This window comes from Canis lupus, chromosome 28, assembly GCF_003254725.2.
Source record: "Canis lupus dingo isolate Sandy chromosome 28, ASM325472v2, whole genome shotgun sequence".
NCBI classification, from domain to species: domain Eukaryota; kingdom Metazoa; phylum Chordata; class Mammalia; order Carnivora; family Canidae; genus Canis; species Canis lupus.
The window spans coordinates 8,705,230-8,718,740 of record NC_064270.1 but is presented as its reverse complement, the minus strand read 5'-3'; the positions used below and the strand labels follow the sequence as shown (position 1 = coordinate 8,718,740).

The 13,511-nt window shown below is 37.9% G+C and overlaps 1 protein-coding gene across 5 annotated transcripts in view; it reads right to left on the bottom strand.

The window, feature by feature from the left end:
• The window catches only part of TBC1D12 (TBC1 domain family member 12), a 121,387-nt gene that overhangs the window by 5,649 nt on the left and 102,227 nt on the right, over positions 1–13,511 (bottom strand). For all 5 annotated transcript variants that reach the window (XM_049103040.1, XM_025466584.3, XM_025466589.3 and 2 more), the window contains 5 exons: positions 12,531–12,611; positions 9,065–9,153; positions 8,115–8,186; positions 468–596; positions 96–205 (listed from right to left, as the gene is read on the bottom strand). In XM_049103040.1, coding sequence (XP_048958997.1) covers positions 96–205; positions 468–596; positions 8,115–8,186; positions 9,065–9,153; positions 12,531–12,611 — 481 coding nt within the window. The remainder of the gene's footprint in view (positions 1–95; positions 206–467; positions 597–8,114; positions 8,187–9,064; positions 9,154–12,530; positions 12,612–13,511) is intronic.

The following is a 13,511-nucleotide window of genomic DNA, read 5'->3' as shown; positions in this document are numbered from 1 at the left end:
TTTTATCGTGTGCATGAGATTTACGCTAGTTCCTAAAATACACAAAAAAGTTATACTTTTTTTCTTTTAATTGTATTTTATTTGTTATGACTTACCAGTCTATCAAGTATATGTCTGGTGTAAGACTGTAAGATTTAAAATGAAGAAATAATTTGGAGAGATTTTCTTCAAAAAATACTTCAAATGTTGCAAAATATTTCAACATCTAAAGACAGAAATACCAATAAAGTTATTGAGAAGTATACTTTAGAAATAGAGAAATTAAATCCTTAATAATAAATTAAGAGAATATCTTGCTTAGCACTGCTTTCTGAGTCTTTTCATCAATGATTGGTAGGAGTTTTCAATGAAAAACTTATTTTAGATCAGATTATTTTGGTCTTCTAATTAATGTTTTTTACCCTGAGCATTCAGACTATAAAAACTGAATGTCAAAGGAAATCACAATTCATTCCAAATGTTCATACCATGTTGTGATCCACACGAAAAAAGGCCAACTGGCATGGCTTATTGAGGAGGTTTGCAAATGCAATGAAGGCATCTGCCTCTTCCAAATTGAGAATGAGAACTGCTGCTATGAAAGACATCCCTTGTACCTTCAAAGAGAAAAGAAATTAATCAAAATGTGCTTACAATAATAATTCTATACAGTTTATCTTATTGTATTCTTTTTAAAATTTTTTTAAAAAGATTTTATTCATCTATTCATGAAAGAGAGAGAGAGAGAGAGAGAGAGAGAGGTGTAGAGGTATTTTAAGAATACTCATTGTAGTCTTAAAAAATTATAAAGCGGGGCAGCCCCGGTGGCTCAGCAGTTTAGCGCCGCCTTTAGCCCAGGGCGTGATCCTGGAAACCCGGGATTGAGTCCCATGTCGGGCTCCCTGCATGGATCCTGCTTCTTTCTCCCTCTGCCTGTGTCTCTGCCTGTGTCTCTGCCTCTCTTTCTCTCTGTGTCTCTCATGAATACATAAAATCTTTAAAAAAAAAATTATAAAGTAATGTTAAAGTAGAATTAATCAAGATTTCTTTTTATATGTCAATGAAAGTAATAATATAGAGAACCTGCTAATAATTATGAAATCTCCCTAATCTTACATTTCTTGTTCATGTGTTATAATTTAAGAAGAATTAGGGAGGGCAGCCCAGGTGGCTCAGCGGTTTAGCGCCGCCTTCAGCCCAGAGTGTGATCCTGCATACCCGGGATCAAGTCCCACGTCAGGCTCCCTGCATGGAGCCTGCTTCTCCCCCTCTGCCTGTGTCTTTGCCTCCCTCTCTCTCTCTGTGTCTCTCATGAATAAATAAATAAAATCTTAAAAAAAAAAAAAAGAATTAGGGAAAATTTCTGAAAAAAATTCTTAAGAAAGTATCCGCTTTTACTTGCTACCAAAGCCTATCTCTGTGTACTAATCTCGCTTTCATTTTCTCTCGGTCTGAAGTCTTTCAAAGTAGAGGATAGAGAAAATCCGGTGATTGTCTTCATTGTCACAGCACATCTGTCTGAGGTAGAAAGTGAGGAACCAAGAATAAAAGAGATGTATGAGAAGTGCTGCTGATGTTCTAAGACAGTAGGGGTGGTGGGAGGGTGAACAGTAAGGCTAGGTTCCTGGAAAAGCAGGATGAAAAAATAAGAAAAAACATTCCAGGGAAGAAAAGAAATATAAGCAAAGACACATAGGACCAGCTCAGCTGGAGCACAATCTTTATATTGAGAGAACTTAAGTAGGATGCATTTACAAACAGTGAAAGCCTTGAGGAAAAAGTTCGGCCACACAGATGCTTGCTTGTGAGTTATGGAGAACTGCTGTACATTTTTTTTTATTTTTTATTTTTATTTTTTTTACTGCTGTACATTTTTTAGTAGGTTAGTGATATGGAGCCACTGCTCATTCTTTAACTAAAAAAACGTCATCAGGCACTTATTTCTGGTAGAGATGTGCATAACAGACTTACACAAAACAACACTAACAGTGTTTACAATGAAACCACTGTCTCGGGATCCCTGGGTGGCTCAGCGGTTTGGCGCCTGCCTTTGGCCCAGGGCGGGATCCTGGAGAACCGGGATCAAGTCCCACATCGGGCTCCTAGCATGGAGCCTGCTTCTCCCTCTGCCTATGTCTCTGCCTCTCTCTCTCTGTGTGTGTCTATCGTGAATAAATAAATAAAATCTTAAAAAAAAAAAAAAAAAGAAAGAAAGAAACCACTGTCTCTTTTTCCCAATTTTTTTTTTTAAAAAGATTTTGTTTATTTATTCACGAAAGACACAGAGAGAGGGAGAGACACAGGCAGAGGGAGAAGCAGGCTCCATGCAGGGAGCCCGATGTAGGACTCGATATCCGGTCTCACGCCCCGGGCAGAAGGCAGGCGCTAAACCGCTGAGCCACCCGGGCTGCCCTCTTTTTCCCAAATTTTTTGAAGGTTTGCCTACAATCACTATGTCTCCTTTCTCAGTACACTTCAGTTTGGATTCCCACTCCGTTACTATACTATCTTGAAATTCCTCTTTCCAGGATGACCAATAACTTGTAAAATAGGTACTTTTCTACCCTCAGAATTCCCTTTGCTTCTGTGATCCGGTATTTCTTGTTCTCCTTCTACCTCTCTGGCTTCTTCTGAGTACTCTTTGCAAAATCTGCAGTAATTCCCTACTTGATTTTCTAGAGTATAAATTCCATGAGGATAGGACCTGTGGCAGGCAGAATAACATGCCCAGGATGATATCCACAACCTAATCCTTGTAACCCGTGAAAATGTTACCTTGCACGGCAGAAGGGACTTCGAAGATGTAATTAAATTAAGGATTTTGTGATGGTGAGATTACCCTGGATTATGCGGGTAGCCCAATGTAATCATCTCGTCCTTTTAAATGACGGAGGGAGGTAGGAGAGTCACAGAGAGATTTGAGGATGCTTTGAAGATGGAGGGTGGGGGTGGTCAGGAGTCAAGGAATGTAGGCAGCCTCCAGAAGCTGGTAAAGGCAAGGAAATAAATTCTTCTCCAGAGCCTCCAGAAGGAAAACAGCTCTGCTAATAAATCTTGACTTTCAGACTTCTAATCTCCAGAGCTGCCAGATAATAAATTTGTACTTTTTTTTAAAGATTTATTTCTATGAGAAAGCAAGAGAGAGCACGCAAGCGCAAGTGAATAGAGACAGAAGGAGTAGCAGAGGGAGAAGCAGGCTCCTCCCTGAGCAGGGAGCCCAACATAGCTCAATCCCAGGACCCTGGGATCACCACCTAAGCCGAAGGCAGACACTTAACTGACTGAGCCACCCAGGTGCCCTGAAATTTGTATTGTTTAAAGCCACTACGTTTGTAGCAATTTGTTATGGCCATAATAGGAAACTAATACAATACAGAGACGAGACTGTGTCTGTTTGTTCACAATTATATTTTTAGTACCACAAAATCTGTTGAATGGATGCAAGGGGAAAGCTGTTAGCCATCTGTAATAGGCAGCAAAGAGAAGAAATTAATATATTTAATTGAATCTAAGATGCTGTTTAAGAAACATTATTTTATGTAACACTGAAAAAGGAAAATGCTGCCAATTAAACAATGACAATGCACAATGTGTGGCTTGAACTCACCAACCCAAAGATCAAGAGTTGCGTGCTCTACTGACTGAGCCAGCTAGGCACCCCTAAAATTTTACTTCTTAAACACCTTATGTATAGATCACTCAGCTTAAAAGGCTGGGCACAGAGCTTACTTAAAAAAATAAAACTTTAGCCATTTGAAGTACCTGTGTAACCCATCCACTTTCTGTTACTTGAAGTCTTTCTTTATTCCCCTATGCCTGCCTAGGTCATAGGAGGAGGTCATCTACTCAGATTCCCCATTCTTTATTACCCTTACATGCTGCACACAGATCTTTCTTGTTTTAGTTTTGCTGATAATCACTATAGACAAATGGAGAACTATAATGAAAAATCAATGTGGGAAAGTTACAAAGCTTACCAAGGTCTTAGAGTAAAATCCTTGTCTACAGTTTTTTACTCCTCCTGAGCTATTGGAAAATGTGTCTTCTCACTTCCACTTTTATGATTATGAGACATACCGACTTTCCAGCCCCACCACCGCACAAGCCCAGTTCACAGTAGACCCAGTCTAGGCAAAATAATAGCTACCTACTTCCTTGCTGCAAAGGAGAAAGCCTGTGTCAGAGGACCTTACAAACAATTGATACTCAAGACTAGAGTTTTATTCTACTCAGAAGGAACCTATAACCATTTCTTCAAAGCAGAAAACGAATACAATTCAACAATCTAGACACCAGTGGTCTTAAACTGGGAAGAATGGGCAGCCCTGGTGGCGCAGCGGTTTGGCGCCGCCTGCAGCCTGGGGTGTGATCCTGGAGACCCGGGATCGAGTCCCACATCGGGATCCCTGCATGGAGCCTGCTTCTCCCTCTGCCTGTGTCTCTGCCTCTCTCTCTCTCTGTGTCTATGAATAAATAAATAAAATCTTAAAAAAAAAAAAAAAACTGGGAAGAAGGTGCCCTGGAGACACATAAAGAACTTTCCAGAGAGTACATGGTACACCGTGATGGATTATTTTAGAGAAATCCATTCCCAGATCCTCCATTTACATGTTCGCTTTCTATACATGGTTTGCCTTAGAATATCATTACATTCACAGTACCAAGTGAAAGTCACGGTCCTCACCCATTCTCTAACTTATGATGATGAATCGCTCTGAACCATGAATGCGAAACAAAAGATAATTTGAAATACTGCTTGGAGGGAGCCCTATGGCTTCCTGTCACATATGTGAATAGAAATAGGACTGAATTTCAGTATATGTAGAATAGAGAGTAGTAGTAACAGCTTTCATTTGGTGACCTCACCTCTTCTATACCACTTTCTAAAAATGCACAGCGACTGAGGGAGAGAGTCCCAAGGAGAACAAATTAAAAAATAGTAATATAATATAGATTGGTGCGCCCTTGGTTCTTTTAAACATAACTGGAATATGAACCACCAATTTTTTTCAAGATATACTGAATAAATCCCAGAAATAAAACTTTTGTGTGGTTTACTGATAGATTCAGCATGTGAAATTAAATTAATTTAATGGAGCCTGCTTCTCCCTCCTCCTGTGTTTCTGCTTCTCTGTCTCTCTATGTCTATCATAAATAAATAAATAAATCTTAAAAAATTTTTAAAAATAATAATTATATATATACTATCCACTTAAAGAAAAATATATGACCTATACAGCTGTCAAATAACTATGGTGTATACCTGAAACTAATACTATATGTTAACTGTACTTCAATTTAAAAAAAGAAAAATACAGGGGCACTTGAGTGGCTCAGTGGTTGAGCCTTACCTTCAGCTCAGGCTGTGATATTAAAAACCCATTCTGTCAAATCACAACATGAAATATATATTCTAACATAGTTTATACTATTATCTTATAAAATAAATCTGACTTGGCTAGTTTGCCATTAAGGCTTGGCATTACCACAGTTAGGTTATATTGTGTGGTCATTTTACATAAATTCAAAGAGAATCTGCATAATTTGTAAACTATTAATGTAGAGCTTGTTCATATATTTTTCTTTTCCTTTTTTTTTTTTTAACATTTTATTTATTTATTCATGAGCGACACAGAGAGAGAGGCAGAGACATAGGCAGAGGGAGAAGCAGGCTACCCACGGGAAGCCCAATGAGGGACTCTATCCCAGGACCCCAGGATCACAGCCTGAGCTGAAGGTAAGGCTCAACCACTGAGCCACTCAAGTGCCCCTGTATTTTTCTTTTTTTAAATTGAAGTACAGTTAACATATAGTATTAGTTTCAGGTATACACCATAGTTATTTGACAGCTGTATAGGTCATATATTTTTCTTTAAGTGGATAGTATATATATAATTATTATTTTTAAAAATTTTTTTAAGATTTATTTATTTATTTATGATAGACAGAGAGAGACAGAGAAGCAGAAACACAGGAGGAGGGAGAAGCAGGCTCCATGCCAGGAGCCTGAAGTGGGACTCGATCCCGGGACTCCAGGATCGTGCCCCGGGCCAAAGGCAGGCGCTAAACCGCTGAGCCACCCAGGGATCCCCATTATATTATTTAAATAGCTACACTTTTTAAAAAAGATTGAGTGTTATTTTATTTTATTTTTTTAAAAGATTTATTTATTTATTTATTTATTTATTTATTTATTTATTTATGATTGACACAGAGAGAGGGAGAGAGAGAGAGAGGCAGAGACACAGGAGGAGGGAGAAACAGGCTCCATGCCAGGAGCCTGACGTGGGACTCGATCCCGGGACTCCAGGATCGCGCCCTGGGCCAAAGGCAGGCGCTAAACCGCTGAGCCACCCAGGGATCCCCCTGAGTGTTATTTTAAAATAACATTTAGCAAGTACTAAAAATTAAATCCTTTATAAACTCATGACGATAAAATTTGAATGTCAACTTAAAAATGTGAATGTTCAGGAGCAGCTGGTTGGCTCTGGGTAGAGCCTATAACTCTTGATCTCAGGTTGTAAGTTCAAGCCCCATGTTGGGCACAGATATGAACATTACATAATATTTTTACATTTTATGATGTAATAATACATGAGCAAGAGTTTAGACTCTGCATACAAGTTTCACTTTCTCCATTACGACTACTTAACCATCTTTTTTTTTTTTTTTTTGACCATCTTTAATCTAAAACCTGCCCCATACCCAAACTTGGCACTTCCCCCCTTTTTACTATGTCATATTTGTCCTGTAGCACTTATCACCTTTTTTTTTTTTTAAAGATTTATTTATTCATTCATTCAGAGAGAGCGAAGAGAGAGGCAGAGACACAGGCAGAGGGAGAAGCAGGCTCCATGCAGGAAGCCCGATGTGGGTCTCGATCCCGGGTCTCCAGGATCACACCCCAAGCTGCAGGTGGCGCTAAACCACTGCGCCACCGGGGCTGCCCACTTATCACCTTTTAATACAATATATGATTTGTTTGTTGTCTGTCTCCTCTTTCTACATTCTAAGTGTCAGAAGGAGAGGAATTTTTATTTTCTTCACTGAAGTACCTCAAAGTGCCTAGAACAACACCTGACCTATAGCAATGAGCACACAATAAATATTTGAGTGAATGAATGAACTAATGTACAAATGAACATGGAACAAAATAAAGTTGCACCAGACAATCCTATTCTCTTAAATTCTTCTATTTTAAGACAAAGGTGAGGAGTTTTTTTTTTTTTGAAGATGAGGTTTTATGACTTCCAATTAAACTTGGCAAACTGAACACTTACATTCTTCTATGTTCCCTCCAAAATCCAACTAAAATGACATTAAAGAAAAAGAAATACTAGGAGGGCAAAGAGAATGGAAAATAATATAAACAGTAAATAAAAATGTCACTAGCATTCTAGAAATTGTAACTAAATGGAGAATGTTAAAACTAAAATATTTGCAGAGGAGGAAGCCAATAAGCCAATAAGCCAATAAGCAGTACACCAATTCAGCCACAAATCTGGAAGGCTCAGAAACTGGTTATCAGGCCCTTCTGAAACTGGGGGTCTGGGGGAGAAGAAGGGGAGTTTAAGCTAAAACTAAGATTGAGGGATGCCTGGGTGGCTCAGTAGTTGAGCATCTGCCTTTGGAGTCCCAGGATCGAGTCCCACGTCCAGCTTCCTGTGGGGAGCCTGCTTCTCCCTCTGCCTGTGTCTCTGCCTCTCTCTCTGTCTCTCATGAATGAATATATAAAATCTTAAAAAAACAAAACAAAACTAAGATTGGTTGAAAATTTATAAAAGGAGAAAATCCCCTCCTCTATTCTATATGGACGGATGCCCATCTTTCCTTCAACCTGACATAATAGAAGAAGTTTATCTCTGGAGGCACAGTGAGAAGACAATAGGCACCACCCCAAGAGCAGTGGCAATTAATAAGAGTTTGCAGAGTGAATAATAAAATTCCCAGCAGTTCTTCCAGAAATCTGGCAGACCGTCTCAAGCCCCTGCAAAGATTTCTCTCTGGGTAGGTTGATGAACCCAAGAAAAACAAGACCTAGCGATTACATACATTTAGGAGCTAGTACAACATAAGATACTTTGATAACAGATAAGATGTTTATATTCAAAAACCAGATTGAAACAAATACTTACATAACCAACATCAGGTCTGTAACAGGTATATGCTCCTAAGATACTATGTAAGACATCATGATATGGGCCACCCTTAGGAGAGAAAACTGAAATGTCAAACTGTACAAATAATTGTCTCTAAGTTAATTCCCAAATAATTAATTTTTAAATAAACTTTAGCATTTCCTAAATGAGTAGTTTTAGTAAATTGTATCACTGTCAGAAATATTCTAAATACACTCTAAGATGTTTCCTCTAAAAAATTAATAAAAAAATATTTAATCCTGAACAATAAAAAGCCAAATAAATTCACTTGATGGATACAAGTTATATAGTCTATGTACCATTTTACAGTTTCTAAATTTGATACACTAAGATTATGATGAAAACAGACTGTTTCCTTTCACACAATGTAATTTTAGCAAAAAGAAATCATCAAACTATACCAAATTAAGTTTGTTAAGAATTTTAATCTTAGTGGTAAAAATTTTTATCTCATTTTATCAATCTAGAGAAATTCCATGTGTGAAATATAAAGTATACACAAATGTTACCATTTCTCAAATTAGAAGCAACTCATGACAGCCTCTGCACAAAATCATTTTTATGAACCATTTTTTCCTATTTCCATAGTAATTCTGGAAAACTAAGATTTGGGAAAAGGTTTTTACATTTTAACAACTGACTAATAAGCAAAAATATTCGAATTCAAATATCTTACAGAATAAAAAGTAAAAGAAATTCACCTTAATGAAGTCATTATGGGCTATGCTAACTGTAATGCATTTAGTCAGTAGAACAAAACAACAGAAATTCCTTTAGAATTTTCCTAATAGTTTCACATTTTTATATAAAGGTCTCCAACTTTTATAGTTTAGCCTTCTAAAAAATAATAGCTATGCATTTTATAATTTGTTGCCTAGGATTAAAAAAAAATTTTAAAGTAGTTCTAACTGGTTAGAAATCCTCACCTTTTGAAAGATGTAAAGGGATGGAAATGTGCGGGATATATCCAACTTAATTAATTCCAGACTGGCCTCCCGATCAGCAAGAGATACACCTGTATTTGCCAGGCAGATAAAATTAAGATGATTATTGGCTATAACCATTTCAATCTTGTACATACAGATTGATCGATCACACAGCATAGATATGTTACTTAAGGAAAGTTAAAAGCTGAATAATCAAGAAATTTAAAGAAATGCCACACAGCTTTTCCTCAAACTTAGAGCCTCTTACATGAAGAAAATATTTATATATTTGTCAGAAAGGTTTATGAAAGATTTCTACCTCTAGTTTTTTTAGGCAAGAGAAGAGCAGACTATCAGGGACACCTGGGTGGCTCAGCAGTTGGGCATCTGCCTTTGGCTCAGGGAGTGACCCCAGAGTTCCCAGATGGAGTCCTGCATTGAGCTCCCTGCAGGGAGCCTGCTTCTCCCTCTGACTATGTCTCTGCCTCTCTGTCTCTAATGAATAAATGAAAAAAATCTTAAAAAAGTAAAATTTAAAAAAGAGCAGACTATCACTCCCACAGTAACAACTGGGAAAAAACAAGTAAGTTTCAAATAGGACAAGTTTTTTTTTTTTTTTTAAAGATTTTATTTATTCATGAGAGACACAAAGAAAGAGAGAGAGAGAGAGAGAGGCAGAGACACAGGCAGAGGGAGAAGCAGGCTCCATGCAGGGAGCCCGATGTGGGACTCCATCCCAGGTCTCCAGGATCAGGCCCTGGGCTGAAGGTGGCGCTAAACTGCTGAGCTACCCGGGCTGCCCGCACAAGTTTTTTAAAAAGGTGTAAGAATGCTGTGGACATAGAGATATCTAAAAGATTTAAATCCCAGGAAGAGAAGAATTTTTCCAAGGTGGCCATTTTTCTTCCTAGAGGTATCTGCCAAGTCTAGGCATGAGTTCAGGACTGAGCTTGTCATAGACAAAGGTACTGTGCTTGGGAAGAGAGAAACCAAAAGAGCTTTTCATGGCCAAATAAGACTGCTGTGATAGAATCTGCAGGAGCCTGAATGTAGAACTGGTTTATCCCTAGGGGCTTTTGCTGATGCTAGTGTAGGGCAGAAGGCAGGGCTGGAAAGGTAGAAGGAAATTACTCAAAATCACAAGGCCTTTGGGAGAGTATTTCAGGAGAGGAAGAAGCTGAGAATAAAAATAGAACAGTTCTTCCTACCAAGATATTTGAAACCCACAATGAACTAAGTTCATCTAAAGCTGAAACCTTGGCCTAATGTAGCTCAGTTACTGATTAAGCTGAGGTGATAACGCAACTGCCTGACAGAAAAGAGAATACTTCGTCTGCAGGGGAAACCTCAACTTCAGTTTATATATATTCTTATACACAATGATTGATGTATAATAAAAACATTTTATGACATGCAAAGAAGCAGGAAAACATGACTGGCTTGTAATCAAGGGGAAAATGAGCCAACAGAAGCAGACCTAAAGATGACTCAGTACTGAAATTAACAAATAAGAATATTAACTGTTAAATGTTAAAGAAAATAGAGGAAAAGATGGGGGAAAATGTATGGGACGGAAAGATGAATAATTTCCACAGAGATATAATAGAGTCTACAAAAAGTACCAGGTAGACATTCTAGAATTACAAAATATCTGAAATTAAAGACACATTGGACAGATCTAATAGACTGGATATAGGAAAATAGAGGATTGGTGAAATTGATTACAGGTCAATAAAAATCATTTAAACCGAGTCACAGAAAGAAAAAAATACGTTTTTTAAGTGAAAGAGACTTGTAGGACACTGATAAATGGTCTAACACATATGTAATTGGAGTCCAAAAAAGAGGAGAATTGAGGCAGAATATTTTTAAAAAAATGGCCAAAAAAGTTAAATGACAACTGCAAATTATAAACACACAGGGAATAAGAAATCAATAATTTAGACAGAAGATGATTTCTAACTGGAACAATTCTTCATTTACATGCAATTAATTTCTACTAAAGTGCAACTTTTACCATGTAATCATGACAATGTCTCAAAAGTAAATGCTTATAATTTTAATTCTTATATTTTCAGTATTTCATAAAAATGAATTCAAAAAGAATTATGAAACAGCTAAGGTCCTGTCAGTATAAAGTGTCTTACATCTGCACCTTCCTTGCACTTTTACTTTCCCCACAAATAGCTGACATAGCTAACAGGTCTCAAGATGACACTTACGTGAACCCTTTTCAAATCAAGTCTCTCTAACACTGTTTACTTGATTTTCCCCACCCTACTGTTCATCCTTCTAAAATAGAACAGTATTCAAAGAAGTTAGCAGAGTCGTTTACAAACTAATAGAAAACCATTTCTCTATTCTAAACCACATTCATTTTTAGAGTTTTACTTACTGGCAAGAGAAGAGTGTTTGCTATCTATGAAGCAGAACAAATATAGAAAGGAAAGTGGCAGACAAATAGCTCTCCATATTCAAGGCCAAGGGATGGCTGAATAAATCTACCTATGTTTTTTTTTTTTAAGATTATTATTTATTCATGAGAGACACAGAGAGAGAGAGAGAGAGAGAGAGAGAGAGAGAGAGAGGCAGAGACACAGGCAGAGGGAGAAGCAGGCTCCATGCATGGAGCCTGACATGGGACTCAATCCCGGGTCTCCAGGATCAGGCCCTGGACCAAAGGCAGCACTAAACCGCTGAGCCACCTGGGCTGCCCTCTACCTATATATTTTTAATTTTTTAAAGATTTTATTTATTTATTCATGAGAGACACAGAGAGAGAGAGAGAGAGAGAGAGAGAGAGAGGCAGAAACATAGGCAGAGGCAGAAGCAGGCTCCATGCAGGAAGCCTGATGTGAGACTCGATCCCGGGTCTCCAGGATCGTGCCCTGGGCTGAAGGTGGCACTAAACCGCTAAGCCACCCCCCAGGCTGCCCTCTACCTATGTTTAAGAAATAATGACAACAGGAAAAAAGTGTTCCTATCTTCTCCAAAATGATTAGGAAAGAAAACTGATGAGAATGAAGGGAAAGATGACATCTATGAGTTAATTAAATGAACAAAAGCTAAGGCATGATAAGAATGATAAATAATGTATTAGGGAGTAAATGAAAGTCAGTGAGTGAGGAGATAGGAGGTCATAAGTGAGGAGCGAAGACCATCTATTTTTAAGTTAAAAGTTGGCTTAAAAATACTTCACTCCATCAGTCTTACTGTCGTGAACAAATCCTGGGTTCCCAGGTCCAAAAATCTGGGTTTACCTCACAACTTCATTGCTTACAAGTTAACTACTTTGAGTCTCCTCCTATACTTTTTGGGATAATATCACCTACTTAAAGGGCTATTAATGTTAAAGGAGATAATGTTGTAAAGCAATTACTACAGTTCCTGACCCATGGTAAAAAACCACACTGGTATCTGACTGGATTTTCACCCAGAAATTTTTACTAAAAATAAAAAATCATACCTTCCATATCATTCTCTGAACTTGTTTCACTGAAGCTTTTCCACCGTTCTTTTGCTCTTGAGAGGAAGATTTCATAAAGTTCTAGGGAAAACAAAATAAAAATTAGTAAGTAGTAGGAAAAATACATTCATATATTTTAACTTTTACTTTTTTTTTTCCCCTGGTCGTGGAAAGGTTCATTTGTAAACTTGGGGCTACACATGTAACAAGATAGTTTTGAGAATTAAGTGCTGTGAGAATTTCCCAACCCAGATGGGAAATAAAGGAAGGATTCTTAGAGGAAGTGATGAGCTGAGCTGTCCATAAAGAATAGATAGGAGTTTTATAAATGAACAAGGTGGAAGAAGGCATTCTAAGAATTCTCATCATGGGCAGAGTCACAGAGAAAAAAAGAGATCATGACTTATCTGGATGAATTACAAGAGATTTCAGTACTCTTATATTATAATGGGTGAGGGTGGAAGAGGAAATGAGGAGGTTGGATGACAGAGGCAAGCACTAGTTCCTGACAGGACAGGACTCAAATGGTATGCTAAGGCGGGTAGAGTTCATCCATAGGTGCAGGGGTATAGCACAGTCTGATTTATGTGATTTGTGTCAGTTATGCCAGCAGTAGTGTCATAGGTAGGTTGAAGCTGAAGTTTTGCTGAAGGAAAGTTAACAGTTTTATTGTAATAGCCCAAGCAAAAGATGATGAGGCTTGAACTTGAGTAGTGATAGTGCAGTTGGAGGGAAGGAATGAACACAAAAGATATTCAGAAAGTAGAAAAACCAGAACTTGTTAAGAGAGTGAGGGGAAGAAGGCAGAATCATTAGGACTCCCAGGTTTCTGGTTGGAGTAGCTGGGTAGATAATACTGCCAATGAGAGAATGAACACAGAAGAAGCAAATTTGTGATTTCTGGGATGGAGGAAGATGGTAAGTTCACTTTTAGATAAACTTGATTTGAAGGTGGCACATGTGGACTAGAGAAAGAGTTTG